This window comes from Tinamus guttatus, unplaced genomic scaffold (assembly GCF_059628265.1).
Source record: "Tinamus guttatus ecotype Peru unplaced genomic scaffold, ASM5962826v1 Tinamus_guttatus_pri_ptg000045l, whole genome shotgun sequence".
Taxonomy (NCBI): Eukaryota; Metazoa; Chordata; class Aves; order Tinamiformes; family Tinamidae; genus Tinamus; species Tinamus guttatus.
Genome location: NW_028288579.1, coordinates 78,636 through 106,110, shown reverse-complemented (window position 1 = coordinate 106,110; position 27,475 = coordinate 78,636). Strand labels below are relative to the sequence as shown.

Below are 27,475 nucleotides of genomic sequence, written 5' to 3'. Positions count from 1 at the left end.
GCCAGCTCCTTGTCACATTAGCCCTGCACGTTGCTCCGTGCCAGCGCTGATGCCACTTCTTTTTCTGTTGTTTTGCTAGAGTGTAATTGCTGGCGCTGAAGAAGCTGGAGCGGTGCCCAGGGAACAGTTGCAAAGACTTGACTGGGATTCAGCGCTGGGGTGCAGGGCTGGCATCCCAGCAGGGACTTGAGATGAAGCCCATTTTCCATCAGAGACAAGCTGTTAAATTTCTGGTGCTGGAGGGAAGGCTTTTCAATTATCCTCCCCCAGATAGAAGGGTGACGCTGACAGGAACAGGCTGCATTCACCAGTTTGGGAATCAGTGCTTTGTACCTGAACAGCGAGAGGAAAAGAGTAGAGCTGCCCCTTGGAGGGCTAGAGGGGGAAGAAATCGTGTGGTCTGAGTCTCTTGGTGGGTATTGCAGGGGCAGAATAGCTCAGTAACTTGGCCTATTGCCATACATTACATCCACACTTAGATTTTTATTGCGAGTGTTCACTAGCAAGGTTGGTAATTGATCATAGGGACGAGCAATTAGAGCAAAAGAACATCCCTGCTCTCCAAGTTAGGTGGGCTGTGCTGTTGTTACCAGTTCATCCCCAGAGAAGGGCAGTCCCCTCAGCAGAGCCATCCCATCCCCAGCTTTGCCATCTGGGTTGCACAGACGTGGATCCCAGAGGAGCTCCGGGAAGAGCCTCTGCGAAGGCATTAGAGCAGCAGCCGCATCCACAGCGCCCTATTTCTACAGGAAGAAAATCCATTGGATTAGCTGTAGTGCCCACAGGGCAGACCAACATCTGCATCGGACAATCAAGGACAGTTGGGAGCCTGCTGGGTTTAGCCACTGTCATCACTTCTATCTAGAAAAAGGATGGTGAGGTTACAGGCACAGCAGGTTAAAAAAACCTCAGACAACAGGAAAAAAACAAATCCAAGCTCTTTATTCTCAGTGAGGTGCAGCAGTATTTGTGTCAGAGGTGTTTCATCAAGGACTCCCCCTTGCTAGCAATAAAGCTCCTGTGAATTCTCCTTTTCCCCTCGTTTCCGCGCGCCCTGCTCACACACAGCGTTCCTCCGGGATCACAGCACACCTTCGCTTTCCCAGGACCCTGGCACAGGCTGTTCTCACACCCCTTAGAACTGTGGTTTAATAAGTGCATAATCGCAGCTCCCTGCTGCCCCAGGCTGCAGCGCGAGCCAGCTGAGCAGCAGGGAAGCTGCAGTGACCCTGCGCACGCGGTGACAAGTCCGGTTTTAGTTGCATTAAGGGAGCGCGATTTCTCCTCTGGTGCTTGCACGAAGGGCGAGAGCCGACACCAAGCAAAAGCAACCGGCTTGGCTAGTCAAAGCGCCCTCCCGGTTGCCTTCTCCTTGGCTCCACCACACTTGGTGCATCTTCTTTCCAGCTTTCTCGCAGGAACATTCAAATCACTTCTCCAGCAGGATTTCCAGGTGACTCTTCCCACACTTGTTGGTGTAGTGACCCTTCTGGCCACACTGGAAGCAGGGAACAGGAGGAACAGGAAAAGACATCAGTTGCATTAGATAAACCCTGTCCATTTTTGATCGCATTATTTTCCCATCATTTCAGGGATGGTGGGGCAATGGCTCACTTGGCACAGCTTGTAGGTTCAAGAGACAGCCCAAAAACCCTCTCCTGCAGCAAATCCCTGCTCCAGAGGGATGCCAGGGGCTCGTGCCGAGGGTCTGCCACCAAACCCGTCAGCCCTCCGCATTGCTCACAGCGACGGCATCTTGGCCCAAGCACCACATTCTCCCCTGCCAATTCACAGCCCAAGGGAGGGAGCTCCAAAACACATCCAAAAAGGGGCTCATTACCCAGGAAGGAGCCCACACAACACAGGGAGGAGACAAGTCTCAACTGAAGTGCTCCTTAGCCAAGTCCTCCCACCTTGGGCTGCCGCTCAGAGGGCTCCCGCCAAGGCAGGAGCCACCACAGCAGGTCCCTGTGTCCCCACAACACTCACCTTGAAGCAGGTGACGGGCTCAGGTGGGCACTGTGGGCCAGGGACACAGCCGCTGGCCGGGGGCTGGTTAATGCTGGTGGCCACTGGCTGCGGCTCTGCGAGCGCCGGGCGCTGCCGGTCACTCTCCTGGACCGGCCACGCTGCCCCTCGGGGACGGTCAGCTCGCTGGGGGGACAAGAGACATTGAGGGTGACCAGGGGCAAGGCTGGCACTGGCTAGTGCCCTCCACCAGCCTCCAAACATCTCAGAGGGCACGGAGGAGTTTTGGCTCAAAGGGGACGGGAGTCACCTTGCTCTGCTCCATGCTGCCCATCAGCCCAGCCTTGAGGCTAGAGGGGGACACAGAGGACAGGTGGTTACTCCCTGGGATATGATGACAATATCCACCCAAAATATCCACCCAAAATACCCCCAGTGTGCCCACAGGATGGTCCTAGGGCTGCAAACACCCATGCAAGGGCCTCCCGCTGGGTCTGGGACACCCCCTGCCCACTCAGCTCCAACCCTGGGGCACCAGCTCACGGGGGAAGAAGGGAGCCAAGAGCAGGGCAGTGGGTCTAGATGAGAACCCGGGACCTTGCACGAGGCTCGGGCTGCAGAGAGGGGACGGTTCCCAGGGGGACATGTGCCCAACTCCCCCCGCACAGTACGTACTGCATGAATTTGCATCGAGGTCCCTCCGGGCAGAAGCCGACGAGGTAGTTGGTGCACAGCACCCGCCGCGTGTGCTTGTACTTGCACAGGGGCCCCTGCACACGGGAGAGGTGCCCGTTAGCCAGCCCCGGCGCCGCCGCCTCCGGGCTCCGCTCCCTCCCGGGGTGCCGGGAGCCCGGCTTTCCTCGGCAGCCCCATTCCCCCCCGGTTCTTTGGGCCCTCGCCGGCTGGGAGCGTGCGGGCGCTCACCGTGCTTGCAGAAGCCGCGGTCGTACCAGGGACAGCCGGTGTCGTGAGTTGTCGCATCGATGTGCAGGAAGGGACAATCCTTATTGCTGCACTCGCCTGCAGGAGCGACAGGCTCAGGACAGCACTCACCCAGGTCAAACCAGCCAAAAGCCCTCAGTTTTCACCCATCTTTGGGACCAAGGTGCTACTGCTCTCCATTAGGGAGTGCCTGAGCAGGGCCTGGCCCCATTGCCCTGGGAAGGGCAGACTCATTCCCCAGCTTGGCCAGGGAAACAGGGACCAGGGCAGATGCCTGTGGCATTTCTTCCACAAACAGGAGATGGCATCAGGCAATGGCTTGAAGCCAGCTCCCAGGGGCATGGCTGGGGTCCCTGTGCTGGGGTCCCCAGCCCCACTGCCAAACGTACCAAATTTGGAGTAGAAGTAGCACACGGGCATCTTGGTGACGTCGTACTCGTGCAGGAAGTCACACTGGTCGCCCCTCTTGCACAACCCACGCAGCCAGTGCTTGCAGACCACCGTCTTGTCGCCGCTGACGTGCCGGAAGGGGCACAGCAGGCCTGGCCACCGCACGGTCCTGGTGTCACAGCCGGCTCCTGCCCCAGTGCCGCTTCCCACTGCGGCCACGCGCTCCACTGCGGTCCCCAGCATGTGCACGGGGACGGGTCCCAAAACACTCACACCAGAGTACCCAGCTCCCTGCAGTCCCCAAGTGCTACCCACCTTGGGTCAGCTTGACCACATCCCTCAGAGTCCTCCCAGCCCCATCCCACTGCAGGGCAGGTCACAGTGCTGATGCCCAGGGACACAGGCACCAGAGGAGATATCTGGACAACTTGAGCCCTTTGGGTCAATCCCGCTATTCTGGGCACACCGGGCAAGCGCTCATGGATGCCAGCAAGTCCTGGGATGGAAAGGGCCCCCCAGGGTCCCCCACAGCTCCCAGCACTCACCCTTGGAGCAGAGCCCGCGGCGGAAGAACTCGCAGGCGGCCGCCCCCAGCTCTGCAGGCGACAGCAGGGCAGGGGGAGCGTCACTAACAGCCCCGGGGACAGTGCAGGGAGCCCCAGCGCCTCCACGCACCCCACTCTGCCCACACCAGCCACCAGGATGGTGACGGAAGGCACAGGCTCTGTCCCCAACTTACTGTCCATACCCGGGAAGGGCAGGAGCCGGGCTCCTCTCTGCTCCTCCACATCTGCTTCCAAGTCAAACCTGATCTTCTCCACACCGGCCACCAGCTCCTGCATCGTGGCCACCTCTGCAAGTGCAGCTGAGCCCTGGCACAGAGGGACCGCACAGTCCCTGCAGCCTCACTCCCCAAAGAGCACCACAAGCACCTGCAAAACCTGCCTCCTGCCCAGCCCCTGCCCTCGAGCCCCCATTTAGGGAGCAGAGCTGCTCACACCTGACCCCAATTTGCAGCCCGTGGGCTGAGCTGCAGCCCAGCTGCAATTGCTGTGGCCCCGTTGTCACCTCCTGCCCCGCACCAGGGCTCGCTCTGAAAGGAGGCTCCGGAATGGAGGTGGGTGCAGCCTCCGTGCAGAGCACGGTGGCCCTGCTGACAAGGGACGGCTCCGCATGCCTCTCCCTGCGTGCTCCGAGCATTGCGCTGCTGTCCCTGGCTCTCCCGGCACCCTGGAGCCGCATCCCGGGCTCCCAGTGAGCACCGGCCGGGCCGTGATGGAAGGCAGGGAGCGCCCACGGAGGAGGCCATCCGCACGGCCCCGCGTGCCGACACGGCCCCGCGTGCCCGGGGCTGCGGCTCTGCTCCCATTCTGTCACTAGCGATAAACCCACTGCCCAGCACTCGCCACTCGCCCGCGCCGGCCCCGCCAGCGGCACTCGCTGCTCCCCGCATCGGGGCAAGACCCGGCCGTATCGGCGCGGTGCGGCCAGGCTGGCTCCCGGTGCCCGGCTGCAGCCACGATGAGTCCCGGCTCCCGCAGCGCTGGCAGCCGGGCATTGCAGGGAGGCCGGCAGGGAAGGCAGCAGGGATTGCAGCCGCTCCGGCGCGATTCCCAGCTAATCCAGGCACCCCGTGCGCTTTCTGCCCCGTCGGCTCGCGGCACCCGCTGCTGCCGAGCGGGAGGCTGGAGCCGACAGGCGTCACAGCGATGGGGACGGCCGCGTGACGGCCCAGGGCGTCCCCGCCGCTTCGCCGGCAGCCCCGGGGCCTCGTGCCACCGCGGAGAGCAGCCGGGTGGCCTGGTGGCCTCGGGGACGCACCGGGTGCCGGGCAGGACAGCAGCCCCCGGCACCCCGGAGCATCCTCGCGGGACAGGAGGAGCCGCATCCCGCCCCGCGCCTGCCGCAGGGATGCGGGGACGCGCGGGGTGTTTTCCTGGGCCGGGGAGAGCGGAGCCGGGACGCGGTGAGCTCAGCCGGGAAGAGCCCGGCCGCAGCTGCTGTTGTTCTCCGCGCACAATAGCGCAGTGTCCCCCGCCGCGGGGCTTTGTGCCGGCCGCGGCTCGCGCACAGCCCCGCTTTGTGCCCCGCGGCTGCGGGAGAGCAGGACGGGCCAGAGTCCCGAGCGGGGGCCAGGACGGGGCCCCCGGCACAGCGGCAGGGCTGCCCCGTGTCCCTCTGCCCACCGCGCGGCGCCGGGGGCCGCTGTCACCCCCTGTGTGGCAGTGGCAGCGGGGCCGGCCCTGGCTTCATGCCGGTGGCTTTGGGGACAGCCAGTTCTGCCCCGCGCGGAGGCGGGGGGCCTGGCACGGCCCGGCCTGGCAGCCGGGGCCTGGCCGCGGGCACCCAGCCCCGAGCCAGATCCGGCCAGCGGGAGCGCGGCCGCTTCCGCGCGCGGCTCCGAGGCGACGGCGCCCGCGGGGGCTCCCGCCGTGCTGGCCGGGCTGGCCGCCAGCGATGGCACCAAGGGGACACGGGCTACAAGTGACAGTGTCCTGCGGGGGCGGGTGGCAGCAAGGACGGAGTCGCTGCTCCCAGGGGAAGCTCCTGCTCCGTGCGGCAGCCGGACCTGCCCGGGCAGGGTGCGAGTTGTGTGTCCCGTCCCCCGCCCCGGCTGTCCCCCAAGGACACAGGCCACCGCTGTCACTACCGCTTCCTTTTATTCTTTGCAAATCTTTGTACATACAAGGTATAAAACCCTCTGCTTCCACCCCCGGCAGCGGCACGGGGGGCCTAGGAGCCACATCCCACCCGGCAGCAGCGCTTCCCTGGTCGGGGGGACCCCGGCATCCCCGGCCACCCGCAGGGATCCCTCCAGGAAGCGACCGGGATGCTCCGGGATTGGAGGGAGCCCCAACAGCATCACATGCCCGGAGGGTCCCCAGCGCTGCCCAACGTCGGGCACTGCTCCAAGCCCCACAGGGACCCCCTCACGGTTAAACCCAAAAGCAAAAGGAAAAAGAGTTAAGTACAAATCAGACCGGTAAAAATTGTACAGGGAGGGGACGGGGAGAATGGAGAATATATATATATGAATATATATTACGAAAGGAGCCAAAAGGTTGAAGCCTCGTCCTGTTTGAATCTATATTGCTCTACAGCAGGGAAAAAAAAAATAATATGGAGCTAATATCCAAAGTCCAACGGAAAGACCCAGGATGGAGTTGGCTCCCTGTCCCGAGGCAGGAGCCGCAGGCAGCCCTGGGAGTGAGCGCGGAGCCGCTCCGGAGCCCGGCGTGCCGGGAAGCCTCGCCGGGAGCACGGGATCCCACGGCCCCGGGCTGCGCCAGGGAGAAGCGGAGCCCTGTGCTCGGCTGGCTGCCCTATACCCGGATCTCGTCGTCGTCCTCGTCGGCGAAGCAGAACTCCTTGTCGGGGCGGCGGGGCGGGCTGTGCCGGGCGGCCGCGGGGCTGCGCTCCGCCGGGGCCGCCCCGCTGTCCCTGGCACCGCAGCGCGCCGGGGAGCCCAGCCGCGCCGGGCCCTGCTCGGCCCCGCCGCCCGCCTCCTCCTCCTCCTCGTCCTGCTCCCACTGCTCCTTATCCATGATGCTGAGCACGTCGCCGAGCATGGAGGGCCCCAGGTCGATGTGGAAGGACATGATGGACTCGGCGTGCTTCATGCCCGCCCCGCCGCGCGCCGCCGCCGCCGCCACCACGGGCAGCTCGGCGATGTCCCCAAAGTCGCGCTCGTCCAGGCCAGGGGGGCTCGGCGGGCGGGCGGCCGCCCCGTTGGGCCGCGCCGCCTCCTCGGGGCTGCTCTCCTCGAGCGGCTTCTTGACGGGGCTGGAGGAGAGGCTCTTGGGCAGCTGCGCGGCGCCGCGCTCCGCATCCTTCTCGTTGAGCTGCGGCAGCGACACGGCGTTCTTGACGAAGAGCGCCGAGTCCCGCAGCGAGCCCAGCATGTCGCGCCGGTCGCCCCGCGTCACCGACTGCGAGCGCTTGCTGCTGCGGAAGCGGCGCGACAGCAGCCCCGGCTTGGAGGCGCCCGGCTCCTCGCCGCCCTCCGGCTCGCCCGCCTTGCTCGTGAGGAAGGACGTGTCCCCGAAGGCGTCCCCGGCGCGGCCCACGTGCATGGTGTGGCGGAAGTCCCCCAGCGGCGCGCTGATCATCTCGGCCGTCAGGTCGGCCCGCGAGCGCCGCTTGGAGTGGGCCGAGTTGGAGACGAGCTGCTTGAGGATGGGCATGGTGGCGGGCACGCGCGGGGCCCCGCGCGCTCTGCTCGGCGCGGCCGCGGCCTCCGGGCACCGCTCAGTCCTAGGGGAGAGAAGAGAGGGACATGGTCAAGCTTTGGGGACAAGGCCCTGTGGATGCCACCTCGGCCAGGCGAGGCTGCAGAATACATGCACATACACGCATGCACAGGGCGCTGCACTCCTTCCCCGCTGCAAAAGACTCTTCCCATCCGGGCCCAGGGGTGGCCCTCAGGAGAAGGTCCCCAGACCTCCCCGCAGCCCGTGGGACACAGGCACAGACAGGCAGACTGTGTCCTGGGGCGCAGCGAGGCAGCCCCCGCGCCCCGTGGGATGAAACCCCTGCAGCGAGCGCAGGCTCCCGCCTTGTCGCGGCTCCGTGTCACCAATCCCGGCGGGCTCCGCAGCGATGGGGACAGCAGCCCCTGATCCACCCCGTGAGACGCCAGGTCTCATGGCCAGCCCCGCTCTGGCTCGGCGAAGCAGCAGGACGGACACCAAGGGGGACCCGTGGAGGGTCCTGGCCGTGCGGAGCCCAGCGCTGAGCAGATGCCTGGGATTTTTTGGGTGTTTAATCGCTGGAGCGCAGGGAGGAGCGGCCGCCAGCAGCAATTGGAACCAGACGGCAGGAAGTGTGCGAGGAGCCCCCGGGAGGCACCGCCGGGCCGGCTGCGCGCGCACGGAGCCGCCGCGGGAAGCACGGACAGTGCCTGCCCTGCCGGCACCCGCTCTCCCTGCTTGGGGACGAGGGGACACGGCCCCGCTGCTGCCCCAGCACCCCCGAGTCCCATCCTGCTCCCTGCAGAGGAGCTGGATGCAGGTGCTGAGGGATGCTGAGGCATCCGGAACGGGCAGGAGCTGCGGCTGCCTCCCGCCGCCAGCGCGGGCAGCGGGGCTGGAGGACGAGCCGTGTGCAAGCACCGCAGCAAGCGAGCGCAGCCTCGCGCAGGGCCCTCGGGCACCTCGCAGCACCCCTTCCGAAACCAGCCCTGGAGACGTCGCTCTGTCCTGCGGCTCCGGAAGCGGAGCCTCGGGCAGGCTGGACTCCGACCCGCGCGGGAGCAAAGTCCCAGCCTTCGGCTCCTCTCCTGGCTCCTCCCGGTGCTGCGGCGCGGCCCCGAGCGGCTCCTGGCACCGCACGCCTGTGTTCCCGAGCTTCCCGCCTTGCAGCCACCCCTGCACGACCCGGGTGCAGGAAAACACCCGCTCCGGTGGGTGCTGGGACGCACCAGCCCCAGCACGCTCCGATCCCCCGTTACCTCCCGGGCGGCAGCAGCGGCTCTGCCTGCTCCGCGCTCCCGCGGCGCCTCGAGCGGAGCCGGGCAGCTCTCCCTCCCTCGCCCGGCCCTCTCCATTTGTCCGCGCACAATGAGCCGGGGGGAGCGGGCTCGGCCCCTGCCAGGTTCCCACGCGGGCCGCGCGCATGCGCTCGCCCGGCGGGGCGCGGGTGCCACGGGCATTTTCCCTTTGCAAGCTCTCCTTTCAGGCTGGCATTCCTGCTGCCTTTGCTTTCACATAAAGCAAACGCTCCCGGCAAGCTCCCCTGCCGGGCAAGGCAACCGTGCTGCTGAGCGAGGCCATCTGGGGACTGTCCCTCCCTCTATTTAGATTTCGGAGCCAAGTTCGCTGCTTGCGAGATACTTTGCAACCCTCGCGGAGGGGCCGGCGGGAGGTTGCAGCGTTACCCGAGCGCTGCGGCGGCCCCCGAACGCCCTCTGCGAGCCCCCCATCTGCAGCACTCGACCCTCCTGTAGGCAGCAGCTGCTCTTAGCACCCAAGCTACTCCCATGGGTGCACGGGGAGACACAGGACGAGCCCCCAGCACAGCCCCCATGGCCTCGGGCACCTCCCGGGGCAGCAGCCCGGAGCCCTCTTTCCTCGGCGCGTCGGGTGCAGAGCGGATCCGGTGACATTCACGAGGCGGCCGCTTTCACAAAGGAAACCAGGACAGCGCAGCCGCTTGCCAGCGCGTCCCAAGCGTGCGCTGGGAAACCTGAGCAGTGGCTCTGGGGCCTCATGTCCCATGGACAGCACCGGGGCCCGGACCCACTCCGGCCTGCACCTCTCCTCCCTTGCGGACCATCATCGCGTTCCCCGTTTGCCCTTTGGCTCAGGTGGCCACTTCCCACGTGGGCAGGAGCTGGAGAAGCCGGACCAGGCTCGCAGCCAACACCGCTGCGCTCCCACCCGCAGCCCCATCCCATTCAGCCCCGCGGGACCGCGGGCACCCGGCGAGGCCGGCGCAGCGGGGACGCGGCCCGGGCCATGCGCGCTCCCACGCTGCGCCCCGGCGCCACGCGGAAGCATCCCGGCCGGCCCGGCCGGTCCCCGCTCTGCCGCCCGCCCCGCGCCGCGGGCAGCGCCCGGGGCCGCCGGATCAGAGGCGTCGCTCCCCACCCGCCGCGCGAGCCGGCCCGGCCGGGCCCCGCGGGCAGGGAGCACCGGCACGTCGCAGGGCGAGCGCGCGGAGGAAGCGCCCGCGTCGCGCCAGACCCGCCGGCTCACGCGGCCGCTGCCGCCTTTGATGTTCCTGCCAGCCCAGACGGGGCCAGGGGCCTGGGACACCCCACGGTCCCCAGCACCCGGCTGGTTCGGCCCACGCGCAGACCGTGTGTGACCTCAGTGTCGGCCCTGAGCGGAGCGGCGTTCCCGCCGGGAATGCCGCCGACGCAGGGCGAGCTGGAGTTCATGGAGCAGCTCTCGGCAGGACAAGCCAGCACAAGCACCATAAATCCTCCTGCTGCAGGGCCCGGACCAGGCGCGACGTTCCCGGGGGGAAAGGTTATCTCGGCGCTGGTCCTTGCTCTCAGCGCCGGAGCCTGGCCAGGGTCCGGCAGGATGCCGGGGCTGAACAGACCTCCCGGCCTCCCCCGGGCTGGACATTCCTGCGGCTTAGCCGGGATGTAAACAGGAGCCTCCTCCCGGGCGGCCGCCCTACCTGCCGCGGGCCCCGGCGCTGCCCCCGGCGCCCGCTCCGCTCGCAACAAAACCCGCGGAACAAAAGCAGCGCCGGGGTCAGCACAACGCGGCGGGCAGCCGGGACGCCCGTGTCCCCAGCACAGGGCCTTTCCGAGGCCGCTCTGCTCCTCCCGCGTCACCAGGAGCCAGACCCGCAGAGCCAAGGCCGCGCTCACCTCCGCTGGACACGGTCCACGCTCTCCGAGGCGGCTCCAGCCTCGTTTACCGCAGGCGGGAGCGCCCTGGCCCAGGGAGCCGCGCTCAGGATGAGGCTGGCTGGCCGCGTCCCGCCGCGCTCGGCCTCGCCATGAGGCAGCTAATGATCCCGCTCCCTTTTTAACGGGCTTCCTGATCGATAGATTCGGCGCTTGGAAACATCTATATCCAGTGCCACTGCAGCTGGGGTCACCCCAGGGCAGCTGATGGTCCCGGTAGGGCCGGAGCGGGCTTGGAGGGACGGGCCAGCCCCATGCCCAGGCTCAGGAGCTGGGCACATCCCAGGATGCTGCCTGTCAGGGGAAGGAAGGATCGGGGGCTCGAGGAAGTTTGAGGCCGGCCAGGAAGCCCCACAGGAGGAAGAGCCAGCAGGGGATTTCGGCTCCGCTCTGACTCAGCAGCAGCCTGCGCCCCGTCCCAGCGCAGCGGAGCGAGCCCGGGAAGGCGCTGGACCCACTCCAGCACGGCGAGGATCAACATTTCCGAGAAGGGCCACGGAGCAGCCTCGAGGGCCCCGGGCGGCGCGGCACTGCCAGCCCTGCGTGCCCTCCTGGACTCTGCGGGCAGCGAATAACTGTGAGGGCAACGGGCAAGGCTCCGAGCCCACACCAGGCTGAGCCCAGCGCCCCGAGCGACCGTCCTGACCAGTGGCCCGGGGACCTTCTCGGGCGAGCAAGCAGGAGCCACCACTCAGCACCCGCGACGGAGCTCGGTGGCCCGGGTGAGGCAAGTGGGCCGTCCGGGCTGGGCAAACACGGTGGAGCGTCCTGTTAACCCCTTCCGAACTGGGACCGCAATCCCGCCCACAAACCCGCCCCGGGCCGCGCTCCCCGGTACCTCCTGCCCCGGCGGCTCCCGCACCCGCGGGCCGCTTCCCCCGGCTCCTCTGCGCACCCTGCTCCCGGGCGGACCCCGACGGCGGCGGCGCCGACGACCCCCGGAGGACTCGGGGGGCCCCGGACGTTGCCGCCCCCCGGTCACTCCGGTTATTCGCTCCTGGACGGGGTGGCTCCCTCCGCACCGACTCGGCGCCCGCCCCCGCGGCCGGGCCCCCGCAGGCGCGACGGGGCGGGAGGGACCCGCCTCGGCCCGGCCCGGCGCCGCCGGAAGGCTACGCGCTGTCCCGGAGGACCGGCACCGGGAGCTGGGCTGGCCCGGAGCCGGGCGGTGTGAACCCAGCCCCGATCCGGGTCCCGGTTCCGACGCACCCCCTCCACTCCCCGCACAATAGCGGGGCCAAGGCCCAGTGCTTGCAGCGGGGTGGAGCGGAGCCGAACCGAGCCGAGCTGGGCCGGGCCGGGCCGTGTCCCAGCCGCCTCCTACCTGCCCGGTCGGGACCCGCTCCCGGGCCATGGCCGCGCCGTCGGGTGCCGAGCCGAACCGAGCCGAGCGCAGCCGAACCCGCCCGGGCCGAGGCCACGCCCCCCGCCACTACCGCCGCGACGGGCATGATGTCATCGCCCCGCCCAGGCCAATGGGGCGGCGCCACGTCACCGGCACCGCTCCCCCCCCCGACACCCTCCATTCAAACCCGAGCGGGGCGGGGGGCGCCGCGGTGGGTGTGGTCCCCACGGGCGGGGGGGAATCCACGCGTGGGGCCCCCGGGATGGGATGGGATCGATAGAGTAGGGTCGGGTGGGGTGGGGTGGGGAGGGGAGGGGAGGGGTGGGGTGGGGGTCCCGGTCCGGACCCCTTCACGGGTGGGGACTCACCAGCACCACCCCCGCCGTGGGGACTGGGGGCTCCGTGAGTGCTAGGGGGTCCGTGGGCCCCCGTGTGGATCTGCTCCGGGACAAAACCACCTCTGATGATTTGATGAATTAAGGGGATTAATGTGGTCGAGTTTGGCATGGAGGGTGAGGGGGCCACAACCACCGCCCACTGTGGGGACAACACGGGTGACACGTGCATGGCCCCAGCCACGCGCTCCCTCCCTGCCACTTTCCCTGTGTGACCGGCAAGGCCAACAGGATGCCCGGTCCCCCTGGCAGCCCGGACCAGGACCTCTGGGCTTGGGAACGATCAGGGTGTGTGATGGGCACAGTGCAGGGATGGGGACACCAGGACACTGCCATCCACACCACCTCTGAAAGGGAGAGTCCAGGGCTGCAAGCTTCCCTGGGGGGATTAAGGCGGAGAGAGCTCGCTGGGAGAAGAGGCGCAGGGAGCCAAGATTATCCCCATCTGCCTAATGCGGCGTCACTTGCATATTCCAGAGCGCCTGGCGCCGGAGCCTGGGTGCAGGGACTGCGAGCAGGCACCTGGGGCCTCCGCATCCCAACCGGGGGCTCAGGATGCCTTGGACGGAGGAGACCAGGGCTGCGGGAGCAGCAGCAGGAGCCACCGCTGCCCTGGGACGCAGGGTCAAGCGTGTCCAGCATCGTGCCCGTGCCTGCACGTGCATCCACATCCACCCCCAGGCCTCCTCTGGCGCCCGGATTGTCTTTCCCAGGCCTCACTGCCTGCTGCATTTGCCTCGTTGCCATTTTCATAGCCAGTTTGTTTGGCTGCTCCCTTCCCCTGCTTTGCATTCGGGGAAAGAGAGGCAGGACGAGTGCCAAGCACCCTGCTCGCAGCCGGATGGAGCTCATCCCCCCGCAGGAGGATTCCTGAGGGTCCCGCTGTGCCTCCTGCGTGCTTGTCACCCGGGATGTGGCCGTGGGGACGTGGAGCTGCCTCGCGCTGGACGTGTCGCCCGGAGCTGCCAGCCTCACCTGATGCCATCACGGCATCGCGGTGCTGAGCACGACAGGGCTGTCAGCAGCGATCAGTGTCACCCACCAGAGCTGCAATGCTGGGGCAGGATCCACGGGACCACGGAGCGGCCGTGCTTGGAAAATGGGATCTGTGTCTGTGACGCACTGGGTCCCATCCAGCCCCTGATGCTGCGGGACGGAGCTGTCCCGCTGTGGGATAGAGCTGTCCCGCTGCCCACACCCCTTGGCAAGGGGAATGTAGGGACACTTAGTGCCTGCTCCAGGAGCTGGCAGAGAGCTGGAAAATCCATGTGGAAAAGGTGAGGCCGAGCGGCAGCGCTGCTCCTGCCCCGCACGCGCTGCCCTTGGCTCACACTCCGCTTGCTTTAATCTCAGCCCGGAGAGCTGCGACTGTTTGACTTTCCTCAAATACCGACACCGCTCTGCTCAGAGCAAACAACCAGAGAAAATAAACAACGAAACACAGCCGGGGCTCCCAGCTCGCAACCCCCAGCCCCTTCCTGGGAAAGGAACCTTCCTGCCGGGGAGCCGCTCGCGGCAAAGCCACCGGGATCTGGGGTCCAGCAGCCGCCCCTGCCCCCCTTCGGCTCCAGCGGCTCCGATAGCGCCAGGCGTCTGCCCTTGGCAGGAGCTGGAGCCGCGGCACAGCCCGAGTCGGAGAGACGTCAAGGCCGCGTGGCCGCGGGACTGATTGCGGCTGACAGCACACGGCAGCGCGGAGGACAGCGGCTCCTCTTGCACAAGCCGGGGTGCCGATTCCTCCTCCTCTGGAATTGCAGGGATCCAGCCTGGAACGGCGGCAGGGAAGCGCGGAGCCCGCATGATCCTCAGGCTGTTTATTGGCATCGCCCCGAAGGGCCCCTCGGCGCTGCAGGCGCTGAGACCGCCCGAACTCAGCGCAGGCCCCAGAGCTCCCCAACTCCCCGGCTGCTGCATGAAACAGGATCAAAGAAAATCCCACCCAAAGCAGCAGGAGCCTGAGGGAGGGCTGCAGCTGTTGGGCATCACCCCTATCCCACCCACTGCTGCATTCGGGGCTGCCGGAGCCCATATGGGACAAACGCTGCAGGAGCATCAATTGTCCCTGCGGCTGCCCCAGACTGGGCAGCGGGTTGGGATTTTTGCCTCCGGAGAGGTTACAGTAAGTGGAGCCGGGGTTGCCGGAGGAGCTGGCACCATCGGCGCCCCTGCTGCAGTGTCCCCGTGCCGGCCCCGTCCCTCCCTGTGCACGGAGTCCAGCATGGGAAGCTTTGGCTAAAAGAAGGAGGCGGCTTCATCCCCCGGCAGTCGCTTGTCATTTCGCTCCGTGCACCACTGAGAAAACCAGGAGCCCCCACGGAGCCGAGTGGGGGCTCACGCGAGCACCCGGGCATAGGGACCCCGCGCCATCCTGTCCGTCCCCGCTCGCCTCCTTCCCGTCTTCCCGGGGTGTCCTGGGCCCGCTGGGGCGTCAGACGAAGGAGGAGAAGCCGGCGATGGGCGCGCGGGAGGCGGGCGCCAGGCTGCTGGGCGGGCGGTACAGGGTGCCGGGCTGGCTCGGCGGGTTGGCGGGGGTCTGTGGCGTGGGAGTCCGGCTGCCCCCGGGGCGGAAGAGGCTGCCCTGCTGCGCGGCGGCGCCGGGGGCCGGCGGCCCGTGCTCGGGCTCCCCCGCGTCGCTCTCCGTGTAGCTGTAGGCCTGCGCGCGTGACAGCCCCTTCTGCTGCCGCCGCCACGAGTTGTAGTAGGTGGGGTCGCTGATGTAGTGGTTGACGAAGGAGTGGCCCTTCTGCGGGCCCGCGTCCACCTCGTACTCGCTGTCGCTTCCCTGCGGACAGGGGAAGGGGGTGAGCGCGCGGCCACGGAGACACGGGGCAGCTTGCACGGCCAGTGATGGGGCGAGCTTGCACCCGAGAGCGATGGGGCAAGCTTACCACCAACCCAGGGAGGTCAGCTTGCAGCCCAAGCGAGGGGAGAGCTTGCACTGCAAGCGATAAGATGAGCTTGCACCCAAGCCCCGGGGCAAGCTTGCACTCAAGCCATGGGTCAAGCTTGCACTCAAGCAATAGGGCGGTCTGGCACCCAAGCCATGGGGCAAGCTTGCAGCCCAAAGCCATGGCTCGTGCCTGGGTACCCTGCCCGCGCGGCCGCCCTGCTCTCCCTGCGCTTGCTGTCACTGAATTCAGCTGTGCACAAAGGGCCCTTTGAGGCGCGCGGTGGCCACCAGCCCAGCCTGTCAGCCCCAGCGTCCAGCTCCCGCTGTCCAGCTCTTCACAGCTCCTCCAAGGCACTCGAGCCCTGAGAAGCGCAGCCCAAAGGGCACCAAGTGGCACAGAGGGGATGGCGAGGGACCCTGCATCCCCCCACGTGGGAAGATGCTTCTGCGTGGGGAGACCAGGGAGCATCTTCCCAGGGCTGCAACTGCTGCTTTGTCCGGGCAAAGACAACAGTGCCATTGCTGCTGCCTCCGAGCGGGACGAGCTCATCCCAAAGCTGCTCCTCTGCGCCAGGCTGGAGGCTTGCAGGGGCGTCCAGGGGTGGATACCTGAGAGTCGGAGACCTCGGAGGGCTTCTCCGTGAGGCTGCTGCTCTCGGCCGGGATGAGGTCGTTGTACTTGGTCACGTCCTCGTCCGAGTAGTGCAGGCTGCCAGGGCTGGGCCGCGGCGGGGACCTTGGTGCAATGCGGATGCTCTGGTCACTCTCAGCACCGTGACAGTCCCTGGACCCCCAGCTCCAGGTCCGCGCTGTGCCCAGACCCCTCACCAGCCCTTTAGCCATCAGGGGACAGGGCTGGTGCCAGGTGGCTGCAGCAGAGGCAGGAGGACACGCAGGTCCCTGCAGGTGGCAGCCCCCATGGGACAGCAGGTCCCTGTGCAGGTCACAGATGCCCAAGGGGTAGCAGGACCCGATTGAGCAGCAGGGCCCTGGGGTATGGCAGGTCCCCAGGGGATCCCTGAGGGTCCCCGGAGGCGGCGGGGTCCCTACCGGGTGTAGATGCCGTTCTTGCGGCAGAAGGAATTCTTGACGGAGAGGCGCCGGTTGTTGAGTTCCAGCGCGGGGAAGCTGCTCTCGTCCAGGCTCAGCATCTCGCCATGGCCTAGGGCGTTCGCCTTGGCGCCATTCCCTGCGGGGCCGCGGAGCTGAGCCGAGCGCATCCGAGCGCATCCGAGGTCTGTGCCCGCCCGCAGTTCCCGCAACCCCTCCCAGAGCCATCCCAGAGCCATCCCGGAGCCGCCCCGGAGCCATCCCGGAGCCATCCCGGAGCCGCCCCAGAGCCGAGCCCGCCGCGGCTCAGCCCTGACCTGCAGCCTCCCCGGCCCTGTTTATTCAACAAGGAGGCCTGGATTTTCCCCACAATTTGAGCCCTTGATGCAGCTAAGAAAACAGAGCTGTGTTTGGCTAATCCCGGTGACCTCTGCGAGACAAGCCAGCATTTAATCCCAGCTGCCGCCTCTCTGCTGCATGGAGCCCGCAGCATCTTGCTGGAGCGGCCGTGGGGACACAGCCAGTGCCCTCCCCGCCGTGCTCACCCGAGTCCGACTTCTTGGCGTACTTCTTGCTCTGCCCGCGAATGATGAGCACGAAGACGAGCAGCAGGATGAAGATGAGCCCCACGAGCGCGATGACCACCAGGAACCACCACTCCTCATAAAACGGGTTGGCTTTCTGGGCTGGACACAGTGGAGGGGGTCAGGGGGGTTCGGGTCTGCCCCAGGGGACACTGAACCATGTGGAGCAACTGGCTAGACTGGGATGAGGTTACTGGACCGGGATGGGGATACTGGGGGGCTTTGCATGGGGCTGGCAGAGCCAAGCGAGGTCATCGGGATGGGTTTCTGTAGTAACCACAGGGTGAAAGCCAAGTGTCCCCCCACCCTGGGGGCATCTGGGGACACCGTCACTGTCCTCCCTGCCAGCTACCTGACACGGCAGGGGAGGGCGTGCTGGGGGTGCCGTAGCCGTAGTCGTTGACGGCGATGACGCGGAAGTCGTAGCTGACGCCCTGCTTGAGGATGTCCATGCTGAAGGTGTAGGAGGTCACCTCCTTGGGGATGTCCTTGATGAGGATGTCCCAGAGCCCCTCGTCTGGAAGAGAGCGGCAGGCTGGGAGCCGGCGGGGGGACAGCGGCTCTGCTGCCCCGCCACATGGCAGTGGGAACAGGGAGCGGGCAGCGCGGGTACCTGACGGCCGGGCCTCGATGACGTATCTGGTGATGGGCCCTTTGCCGGGGTCCCCGCTCGACCAGTGGATGGTGATGGCCGAGCCGTAGCGGGAGATGAAGGGCTCGCCGGGGGGCCCGGGGGCACCTGGGGACCCGGGGCACAGTCAGTGCCGTGGGGACAGACCCGCTGCGGTAGGAGGGACCGTCCCATCCCATTGCATCGCGTCCCATCCCATCCCATGGCATCGCGTCCCATCCCATGGCATCGCGTCCCATCCCATCATGGAGCCGCGGTCCTGCGCGGCAGCTGCCCCTACCTTCCCCGGGCCCCGTGGTGACGTTGGCCTCGATGTCGGGCCCGTAGGCGAAGGTTTTGGCACGGATGCGGAAGCGGTAGGTGACACCCTCGGCCAGGTCCTTCACCTTCATCCACAGCGGGCTGCTCCCCTTCACGTCCACGGTCACGATCTTGCTGACGCCTGCGGGCAGTGGGGCTGAGCCGGGCACAGGGCTGCGGGGGCCCCTCACGCTGCGCCCGGCCGTGTCCTCACCATCCACAGGCGAGCAGGGCTCGTAGACGAGCCGGTAGCCCTCCAGGAGCCCGTTGGGCAGCGGCGGCGGCTCCCAGGACACGTTCACCGACGTCGTGGTCAGCTCGCTGAACTTGATGGAGCCAGGGGCGCTGGGGGCTGCGGGGGGACGGGGCCAAGGGGCTGGCTTGGGGGGACGCACCAGGCACAGAGCTGTCCCGCTGCGTGATCCAGAGGGATGGCACCCGGAACCCTCGGCAACCGGGAAAGGGAGAGGAGGAGGAAGAGGAGGAGGAGGGGAAGAGCAGGGTGGGAGGTGCTGAGGAGCAACACATTGACCTCCCTCTCACACGGGACACCAGGCTGACCAGCAGTTCAGGGAAAATCCAGGCCTTTTCCAGCAAAAACAGCAGAGGAGGGAGCTGCGGGCACTGCTCTGTGCATTGTATCATCCCTGCACGGGGGCCGCGAGCATCACGGGGCCAAGCTCAATGCAGGTAGCCTTGGGCAGGTTGGCACATTACGCTAGCAGGATTTGACCTTGTGCTAACTACTGTAAATGGGGGTTCATGCTAAGAGCACCAAGGCAACGAGCTTGCCCGGTCTCAGCCAACCCCTGGGGACCAGTCTCTGGAGCTGGACGCGGGGAGCGGACGCGGCCACGCTCGGCCCGGGAGCCACGGGGCCGAGGCGCGGGCTCACCTGCCTGCAGCGTCCGCGCCGGCACCGCGGCGCTGCGGGGGCCGTCGCCGGCCGCGTTGAAGGCGGCCACGCTGACCCGGTACGCGGTGTAGCCCGTGAGGTTCTTCAGCTTCACGCCGCTCTCGGGCAGGAAGAGCGTCTTCACGCGCGCGCTCTCGTTCTGCCGCTGCGCCTCCCAGAAGTGGATCTGCAAGGAAAGGGGATGAGCCCTGAGCTTGCATTGGGCTCAAATGCTCCCTGCTGAATCCCCACACCGCCAGCAGCATCCCGGCTGCATCCCTGCATCCCAGCTGCATCCCTACCCCTGCAGCTCCCCTGCTGCATCCCTGCATCCCGGCTGCATTCCCGAGCGGGCAGTTGGGCGCTGTGGAGCCCGTCCAAGGACCAACTGCGCCCTCTGCCGCCGCGCGGGAGCTCGGATGCAGCCTGGGACCAGCGCGAGGTCCCCAGCATCTCTCCAGAGCACCCAGCATCCCTGCAAGCGCATCCAGAACACCCCCAGAGCACCCAGCATCCTTGAAAAGGCACCCAGAATCACCCCCAAGCACCCAGCATCTCTCCAGAGCACTCAGAATCCCTGCAAGCGCATCCAGAATCCCCCCAGGGCACCCCAGGGCTTTCCATGTCTCCCCAGCTCCTACCAGGGCACCTAGGCCATATCCAAACACCTGGGCCTTCCCAGGAAACCAGAGAACCCCAGCATCCCTGCAAGGTCCCCAACACCCCCCAGGGCAGCTGCAGTACCTTGTAGCCCTGGATGTCACCGTTCTGGCTCTCGGGGGGCGGCGGGTCCCAGGTGACGTCCAGCTGGGTGGCCGTGACTGCCTGGACCGCCACGTTCTGCGGTGCCGCAGTGGGCACTGTGCAGGGGAAAGCGTCAGCGTCCGTCTGTCCTCCCCCTGCCCCCCGGACAGGGAGCGGGGAGTGACGGCCGGGGTCCCTGTCCCGCAGGCGCCGCTCACCCGCTTCGCCCACGAAGACCTCCTGGGGGGCGCTGGGGGGGCCCTCGCCCGCGGCGTTGTACACGCTCAGGCGGATCTCGTAGCGCCGGTGCTTGCTCAGGTCTGCGGTGGGGACGGTGTGAGCGGGACGCAGTGTCCCCAGGGGCCCAGGAACAGAGGGACAGGCAGGGAGGCCATGTGCGGAGAGCAGCCACTTACCGTGCAGCTCGTACTGGGTGAGCGAGACCTCGCTGAGGTTGTGCACGGCATAGACGGCTGGCGGCACGAGGAGACGAGAGCCCTTTAGTGCTGCCCACACGGAGCCCTCGCTCCCAAACACCCCCCGCAGGGCCAGCCCACGTGGGCAGGCTCTGCACACTCAGTTCTTGGCATGGGGCATCTCAGAGCAGTAGGTGGGGTGAAGTCCCATGCTGGCGTTGGCATGCAAGCGCCCATATGATGTGCACACATGGGCATTTAAATGGGATTTGCATGCCGCGTTGCATGCAAGCACCCCTGTGATACACACACACTCATATAGCAAGTTGTGTGGGATTTGCACACTGTTGCATGTAAACACCTGCATAATGAGCATGCAGGTGCATGTACACACAGGCATGCACATAGGATTTAATGCTGTTGTGTGCAATTACACACATGATGTGTGCGCACACGTGTGCATACATGGGCATTTGCATGAGATTTTCATGCTGTGTTGCATGCAAGTACCCACATGGTGCATGCACATGCACACATGTATTTACATGCAATGTGCATGCCGTGTTGCATGCAAGCAGCTACACGCCGGGGGGACGTGGGGTGCACAGTGAGGTGCCCACACTCACGCGTGAGCTCGGCCCACGTGGCGCCGGGGTTGCCGATGCCGCGCAGCGTGAAGCCGCGCAGCCCGTCGTAGAGCAGCTCGCGGTAGCGCAGGCGGAAGCCCAGCAGGATCCCGTTGATCTTGTCCTCGGCCGGTGGCTGCAGGGAGGGGACAGTGAGGGGCTGCCCCGCGCCAGCACCCGGCACTTCGGAGAGCCCCGGAGCCCTCGCAGAGGGGTCGCGGGGATGGTACCTGCCAGCGGATGAGCACCGACGTGGTGGTGTGCGGCGTGACGGAGAGGATGGTGGGGGCTTCCTCGGGGGCTGCGGGGCGCAAAGGGGCGGTGAGGCACCGGGGACACCCCCTTTCCAAGCCGCAGTCCCGCTCCCGGGCTGAGTCCCGACCCCTCCAGGCACTGACCAGCTTGCAGGGTGGTGAGCGACTCCGACTCCTCACTGTAGTCGCTGTCACCGATGTCATTCGTCGCCTTCACACGGAACTTGTAGGAGGTGAAGGGCTTCAGCCTGCGCGGAGGGGAGCAGACGGGGCTGGCATCAGTCCCCACCATCACCCAGGGATGTCACCCCGTTGCTCTGCACCGCTGGTGCATGGGCAAAACGGGGCCAGAGACCCGCGGCACAAGGTAACTGCCCAAATCCAGGCATAGTGCAGACTCGCACCCGCCGGGGATGCCCAGCTCCGCCTGGCACTGCTCAGGTGCCGTCCCGTCCCCATGTCCCCATGCTCACCTGTCCACCAGGAAGGCGCTGGCGTTGGGGCCGGCGGCGCGCAGGGCCCAAGCGCCGTCGGGCAGCTCGCGGCTCTGCACCGTGTAGTAGCGCACAGGGGAGAGCCCGTCGCTGCCCGGCTCCCAGGAGAGCCGCACGCTCCGCGCGCCCACGTCCTCCTGCCGCGCCAGCGGCTTCCCGGGCGGCTGCGGCCGCTCTGCGCGGGAGGGAAGGAAGCGGCACGGTGGGCACGGGAGCACAGGGACAGCCCGCGCCGTGTGCCACGTTCCCACCCGTGCCATTACCTCTCTTCTCGGTGGTCACCACGAGCGCCTCGGCCGCCTGGCCCCAGCCCTTGCGGGTCTGCGCCGCCACGCGGAACACGTAGGCGGCCTCGGGCTGCAGGTCGGTGGCCGTGTAGTGCCGGGCGCTGGGCTCGAGCAGCTCCCCGGCCCCGGCGCCGGCCGCGCTCGTGTTGAGCCGGTGCGTGACCTGGTAGGCTGCGGGCAAGGCGGGCATGGGGGCATCCGTGGTGCTCGGGGCACCCCCAGGAGTGGGTCTCGGCGCCCGTGTCCACCCCTGCTCCCCATCCCTGCAGAGCATCCTGGCTCCGCGCCTACCCAGGATGATGCCATTGGGCGCCGCGGGCGGCTGCCAGACCAACCGCACCGACGTCGTCCTCACTTCGGGGAAGAGGATGCCCACGGGGGGACCGGGCACTGCAGGACGCAGAGACAAGGGGTGCACTAGGACCAGCACCCCCAGGGGGAGCGCGGTGGCCCCAGGGAGGCGGCTGGCGATCCGGGACACCCGGAGAGCCGGGGAGCTCCCTGCTGCAGGCACCCACCGTCATCCAGCGTCCTCTCGAGGACGGGCGGGTGGCTGGGCACGCCGTCGCCCATCCTGGTGAAGGCCAGCACCCGCACCTCGTAGAGCGTGTACTTGCGCAGCCCGGCGAGCTGGGCGCTGCGCGACGCGTTGCCCTCCACCAGCCAGAAGCGAGCCCGCGCCTCCGCCTCCTGCTCCTGGTACATCACCTGCGGGGCAGCGCGCCCGTGGGACACCCGCTCCCTGCCACGGGCACCCGGGCGAGCCACGGGGCGGCCGCTCACCTTGTAGCCCAGGACCAGCCCGTTGCAGTCGGCCTCGGGGATGTCGCTCCAGCGCACCAGCAAGCTGCTGGACGTGGTGGCCAGCACGGACACGTTGGAGGGGCCCGAGGAGGGCACTGGGAAGGGGACGAGAGCACGAGTCAGGGTTGGGGACACGGGGACGCGGCGCAGCGCGGCCGGGGATGCAGCGGTACCTGACTCCCGCGTGCGCCCCAACACCAAGGGGCTCCAGGGCCCGGCGCCGATGGCGTTGAAGGCCTGGACCTGCACGTGGTACTCGGTCCACTCCTCCAGGTCCTCGATGGTGAACTCGCGCTCGACGCGGTCGGGGATGGCGTGCAGCAGCGGCCGCCCGCGCCCATCCGCCCGCGCGTACCGGATGCGGTAGCCCACGGAGTCGGGGTTGCCGTTGTACTCCTGCTCGGGCAGCGGCTGGCACCCGGAGAAAACCATCAGCCTCCAGGAACCATCCCGAATCCGCCCAGGCTCCGTCCTCCCCTCAGCTTCCCCAGAGCTGCCAGGCAGGAACAGCTCTGCTCCCTCTAATCCCGCCAGCCCTGGAGACCCTGCGCGCTGCCCCGGGGAGCCCATGCACAGTGCCCAACGTGCAGCCCTGTGCACGGTGCCCTAATGAGCCCTGTGCCCGAGCAAGCAGCCCTGTGCACAGCCCCAGTGAGCCCTGAGCACAGCCGTAGTGACCCCATGCACGGCACCCAGCACACAGCTCTGTGCATGGTGCCCCAGTGAGCCCTGTGCACGTCACCGAAGCATGCAGCCCTGTGCACAGTCCCATGCAAGCCCCTTTTACAGCCCTGGTGAGTCCATGCACTGCATCTAGCATGCAGCCCTGTGTGCAATGTTCCAGCGAGCCCTGTGCATGGCACACAAGCATGCAGCCCTGTGCATGGCCTCAGTGAGCCTCATGCACAGCCCTGGTGACTCAGTGCACAGCACACAAGCACGCAGCCCCACGTGCAGTGTCCAAGCATGCAGCCCAAGCGTGCAGCTGCAGCATCCCTCACCATCCAGCGCAGCCACAGGCTGGTCTCGCTGGCCGTGCGCAGGGTGACATTGGTGGGCGCCACGTCCGGAGGCGCCTGCAGGGTCTGGATCCTGCGGGAGGGCAGGCTGGGCGGGCTGGTGCCCACGATGTTCACCTGCCGCATGCGGAAGCTGCAGAGGGGATGAAGACGAGACGGGGTCACTGGGCAGGGGGGACAAAAAGCCCCGTGGCGTCCCTGCGTCCCTGTCGCGGCCACTCGCCTGTAGTAGGTGTAGGGGCTCAGGTTGGGCACCTCCATGGAGCGCGCGTCGGGCTCACCGGCCAGCTGGTGCACGAGGCGCCAGGCGCCGCCCTCGGGGACCTGTCCCACCTGCGTGGGGACAGCGGGCTGAGCGGGGCCCCGCGCGCGCTGCCCGCGCCCGCGCCGCCCCGTACCTGCGCCTCCACGCGCCAGCCCGACACCGACGTCTTGCCGTCGTAGCCCGGGCGGAACTGCAGCGTGACCGAGCGCGGGCCGATGTTGGAGATGCCCAGGTTGGTGGGCGCCCCGGGGAGCTCTGCGGGGACACGGGGGACGAGGGTGATGGCCGTGGCAGGGGGGCTCCGTGGCAGCGCGGCCCTGCTCCGCGCGCTCACCTGGGGGCACCCCCGAGGAGATGGTGGAGGAGGAGAGCTGTCCCTGTCCCTTGGAGGTCATGGCGGCCACCTCGATGGTGTAGGTGGTGAGGGCGGTGAGGCCGGTGACGCGGTACTCCAGGGTGACGTTGGGCAGGTAGTGCGTCACCCGCGTGTTGGTGCGGTTGTACTCCTCCCAGGATATGCGGTAGCCTGCAATGCAACCCCGTGGCATCAAGTGGTGGTGAGTGCGACACCTGGGGATCCGACAACCCACAAGACACCCCAGGACCCACCTCACCCATGAGGATGCCCTGGGACCCACCACACATAGGACGTTCTGGGGACCTGTGTCACCTGTGAGGACACCCCGGGACTCATCTCACCCATGAGGACGCCCTGGGACCCACCAAGCCACAGGACACCCTGGGACCCGTCTCACCCATGAGGACGCCCAAGGACCCATCTCACTGGAGAGGACGCTCTGGGACCCATCTCACCCTTGAGGACACCCTGGGACTCGCCTCACCCATGAGGATGCCCTGGGACCCACCAAGCCACAGGACACCCTGGGACCCATCTCACCCATGAGGACACCCCAGGACCCGTCTCACCCGTGAGGATGCCCTGGCACTCACCACACACAGGACACCCTGGGGACCTGTGTCACCCGTGAGGACGCTCTGGGACCCATCTCACCCATGAGGATGCCCTGGGACCCACCACACACAGGACATTCTGGGGACCTGTGTCACCCATGAGGACACCCCAGGACCCGTCTCACTGGTGAGGACGCTCTGGGACCCACCAAGCCACAGGACACCCTGAGACCCGTCTCACCCATGAGGACGCCCTGGGACTCATCTCACCCATGAGGACACCCCAGGGCCCATCTCACCCGTGAGGACGCCGTTCTTCTCCGGCGGCTCCCTCCAGCTGACCCGCAGCGACGTGTCCAGGATGTCCCCGAAGCTGAGGTGGCCCACGGGGCCCGGCACTGCCGGCGGGACAGCGCGGCGTGAGCGGCACCGCGTGCCGCGGGGCCGCGCGTGCCGCGGGGCAGGGCGTCCCCGTACCGTCCTCGTGCGTGCGCACCAGCTGGGGCGGGCTGCGCGGGCCGTCGCCCGGCGTGGTGAAGCACAGCGCGGACGTCAGGTACTCGGCGAACTTCTTGAGCCCGGCCACGTAGCCCACGTGCGCGCGGGCCTGGAAGTCGGGCCGCACCGTCACCACCGTGGCCTCCTCCTCGCGCTCCGGCTCCCAGGCGATGAGCTGCGGGCACGAGGCGCCGTGAGCGCCCGCGGCGCCGCCGGCACCCCGCGCCATCCCGCGCCAACGGGGGATCCCCGTGCGCTCCCTTGCCGTCGCGCAAGAGAGCACGTAGCAACTTAATTAAGCTCTAATTAGGCCCTAAAAATACTAATCAGAAATCCTAAAGTGGCGTTTAATAAGGACGCTAAATATCCTGCTCGCTCCGGTTATCTCACTCAGTGGCAATTAAGTTCCTCAACTTCTTTTGAGTGGATTAAGAAACAAGTTTAATGTTTTAATTCAATTTAATTAACGTAAATTTGAATTAATTGCTATTTGCAAATTAATTACAGAGCGTGGGAGGCACGGAGGCCATGCAAGTGTTAAATCTCAGTAAATATTATTTTAACGCTCGGGCTGGAAGCTACTAGAATAGCTGGGAGATTCTGCACCGAAAAATGAGGCCGGCTCGCAGGGCCCCTCACCTTGTAGCCCTGGTTGATGCCGTTGATGAACTGGGGGCTGGGGGGGGTCCAGGTGAAGCGGATGGTGGTGGAGTTGGTGGCCTCAGCTTGCACGTTGCCCGGGGGCACCGTTGGCACTGCCAGGACACGGATGGGCTCGCGGCAGCTCTGGCACCTGCCTGGCCTGGGAGCACCCTCGGCCAGGGAGCCCCCGGGCGAAGCACCCCAGGTTGGGGTGAGGCCCGTGGTTGTGCCAACCTTGCCCTTGGGATCCACAGCCCATGACTGGTGTCAACGGGAGCCCTGTGCCCATCCCACATGGTGCATCCCTGTCCCCATGCAACTGCCCTTCATGGCGTGCCCCTGTCCCCATGTGTCCATCCCTCCATGCTACCCTTGTCCCCATGCACCATCCCTCCATGCCCCCTGCCCGGCAATGCCCGCTTGGGCAGCGGCCAAGCGCTGGCGGGGAGGCTCCGTCCCCACGTACCTCCCTGCAGTGTCCACTCGGTCACCTTCATGCTGTAGACGCCCAGGCCGGCGCTGTTGTAGGCAGCCACCTCGATCTCGTAGTTGGTCCAGATGATGAGGTCCTCCAGCAGCAGGTTGTTGACCTCGGCGCTGGTGATGTTCTTGAACTGATAGCCCACGGGCAGGCCGGCCAGGCAGTACCTGGGCACGAGGGGCCGTCAGCAGGGCCAGCGTCCCCGCAGACACCCAGGGACGTCACCGGCCGCTCACCGGATCACGTAGCCCTTGAGGACACCGTTCTGGTGGCTCTCCGGGGGCGGCTGCCACTGGATCATGATGGACTGGTTGGTGCGGCCGCTGGCGATGACGTTCTGGGGGGGAGCCGAGGGCGGCTCCTCGGGCAGGGACACCCTGTGATGGGATGGGACACGGGTGAGGGACCCGAGGCCACCAACGTGCCCAGTCCCCCGGCCACGTCTCACCTCTCCGTGTCCTTGCTGAACTGGCCCCTGCCCACGTCGTTCACAGCACACAGGCGGAACTGGTAGGAGCGGGCGGGCACCAAGCCCCTCACAGCCACCGAGGTGAGCGCGGGGTCCACGCTGGCCAGCAGCACCGTCCAGGGCGCGTCTGAGCAGGGGACGGCGGGACAGTGCTGTGGGGGACCCAGCTGTCCGGACGCCTGGGCTCCCTACCCCACAGAAGCTCTAGGGAAGAGCTGAATGGTCCCCAAGCCCCCCAGAGCCTCTTGTCCCCTTCCTGACCTTGCTGCCACTGTGTCCCTCCTCATTGCCCACCACTGTCTCCCCCTCATCCCCAGCGTTCCCTCTGCCGATGAGCTGAATGGGACAGAGAGTGCCCGTGCCCCCGGGAGCCCCATCTTACTGTTCTCGGAGACCTCCACGACGTAGCGGAGCAGGGGGCTGTTGCCGTCGAAGGGTTTGGCCCAGGTCAGGTTGATGGCCCGTTTCTCCAGAGGGCTCAGGGCGGCCACGGGGCTCTCCGGAGCGTGGGGGAGCTGCCTGGAGCAGGGCAGGGGGACGTGGCCGTCAGGGTGGGGGTCTCGGGCGGCCGGGGCCGGGCCGGGCGGCGGGGACGCTCACCGGACGCGGAGGTGGGCGCTGCGCGAGTCGTTGCCGCCGGCCGAGAGCACCTTGCAGGTGTAGGTGCCGATGTCGCCCGACCAGGTCTGCGAGATGTGCAGGGTACCGGCCTCGTCCAGGCGCAGCCGCCCGGCCCCGTCCGCGCTCAGCGGCGCCCCGTCCTTCTCCCACACGTGCCTGCGTCGGGAAGACTCAATCGGGGGCCCGAGGG

At 67.1% G+C, this 27,475-nt stretch overlaps 3 protein-coding genes across 4 annotated transcripts in view; all 3 read right to left on the bottom strand.

The window, feature by feature from the left end:
• Positions 1-1,429: 1,429 nt before the first annotated feature.
• On the bottom strand, positions 1,430-4,142 carry CPSF4L (cleavage and polyadenylation specific factor 4 like). Its single transcript, XM_088538247.1, has 8 exons — positions 4,040-4,142; positions 3,846-3,896; positions 3,300-3,452; positions 2,894-2,988; positions 2,644-2,738; positions 2,279-2,318; positions 1,990-2,154; positions 1,430-1,498 (listed from the first exon to the last, which is right to left on the bottom strand). Exons 1-8 carry the CDS (start codon positions 4,140-4,142, stop codon positions 1,430-1,432), a joined length of 771 nt encoding a protein of 256 aa, XP_088394373.1.
• A 2,480-nt stretch (positions 4,143-6,622) lies between these two features.
• Positions 6,623-12,120, bottom strand: CDC42EP4 (CDC42 effector protein 4). The gene is made up of 2 exons (XM_088537224.1): positions 11,988-12,120; positions 6,623-7,554 (listed from the first exon to the last, which is right to left on the bottom strand). The coding sequence occupies exon 2, from the start codon at positions 7,482-7,484 to the stop codon at positions 6,624-6,626; it is 861 nt and encodes a 286-aa protein (XP_088393350.1). The 5' UTR covers positions 7,485-7,554; positions 11,988-12,120; the 3' UTR covers position 6,623.
• A 2,688-nt stretch (positions 12,121-14,808) lies between these two features.
• SDK2 (sidekick cell adhesion molecule 2) overlaps positions 14,809-27,475 on the bottom strand; it is a 33,539-nt gene continuing 20,872 nt past the window's right edge. Inside the window, exons 13-45 of one of the 2 annotated variants that reach the window (XM_088537552.1) lie at positions 27,265-27,441; positions 27,047-27,183; positions 26,644-26,791; positions 26,432-26,572; positions 26,181-26,362; positions 25,712-25,827; positions 25,052-25,247; positions 24,874-24,972; positions 23,997-24,188; positions 23,796-23,917; positions 23,621-23,730; positions 23,380-23,530; positions 22,552-22,789; positions 22,358-22,473; positions 22,093-22,282; positions 21,866-21,964; positions 21,551-21,745; positions 21,267-21,462; positions 20,938-21,041; positions 20,770-20,840; positions 20,540-20,675; positions 19,914-19,970; positions 19,716-19,817; positions 19,498-19,613; positions 18,754-18,940; positions 18,073-18,210; positions 17,839-18,000; positions 17,541-17,666; positions 17,280-17,444; positions 16,889-17,029; positions 16,344-16,482; positions 15,903-16,029; positions 14,809-15,185 (exon numbers count right to left, since the gene is read on the bottom strand). In XM_088537552.1, coding sequence (XP_088393678.1) covers positions 14,832-15,185; positions 15,903-16,029; positions 16,344-16,482; positions 16,889-17,029; positions 17,280-17,444; positions 17,541-17,666; positions 17,839-18,000; positions 18,073-18,210; positions 18,754-18,940; positions 19,498-19,613; positions 19,716-19,817; positions 19,914-19,970; positions 20,540-20,675; positions 20,770-20,840; positions 20,938-21,041; positions 21,267-21,462; positions 21,551-21,745; positions 21,866-21,964; positions 22,093-22,282; positions 22,358-22,473; positions 22,552-22,789; positions 23,380-23,530; positions 23,621-23,730; positions 23,796-23,917; positions 23,997-24,188; positions 24,874-24,972; positions 25,052-25,247; positions 25,712-25,827; positions 26,181-26,362; positions 26,432-26,572; positions 26,644-26,791; positions 27,047-27,183; positions 27,265-27,441 — 4,930 coding nt within the window. In that variant the 3' untranslated portion in view covers positions 14,809-14,831. Of the gene's footprint in view, positions 15,186-15,902; positions 16,030-16,343; positions 16,483-16,888; positions 17,030-17,279; positions 17,445-17,540; positions 17,667-17,838; positions 18,211-18,753; positions 18,941-19,497; positions 19,614-19,715; positions 19,818-19,913; positions 19,971-20,539; positions 20,676-20,769; positions 20,841-20,937; positions 21,042-21,266; positions 21,463-21,550; positions 21,746-21,865; positions 21,965-22,092; positions 22,283-22,357; positions 22,474-22,551; positions 22,790-23,379; positions 23,531-23,620; positions 23,731-23,795; positions 23,918-23,996; positions 24,189-24,873; positions 24,973-25,051; positions 25,248-25,711; positions 25,828-26,180; positions 26,363-26,431; positions 26,573-26,643; positions 26,792-27,046; positions 27,184-27,264; positions 27,442-27,475 lie in introns of both variants that reach the window. The other variant, XM_088537547.1, reaches the window with a different exon arrangement.

Coding starts and splice junctions, on each gene's coding strand:
- CDC42EP4 (XM_088537224.1), bottom strand. CDS start 7,484: ATGCCCATCCTCAAGCAGCTCGTCTCCAACTCGGCCCACTCCAAGCGG.
- CPSF4L (XM_088538247.1), bottom strand. CDS start 4,142: ATGCAGGAGCTGGTGGCCGGTGTGGAGAAGATCAGGTTTGACTTGGAA. Junction 3,897..4,039: donor GCCCTTCCCGGGTATGGACA/GTAAGTTGGGGA, acceptor TGTCGCCTGCAG/AGCTGGGGGCGGCCGCCTGC. Junction 2,319..2,643: donor CCTCGATGCAAATTCATGCA/GTACGTACTGTG, acceptor GTCCCCCTCTAG/CCTCAAGGCTGGGCTGATGG.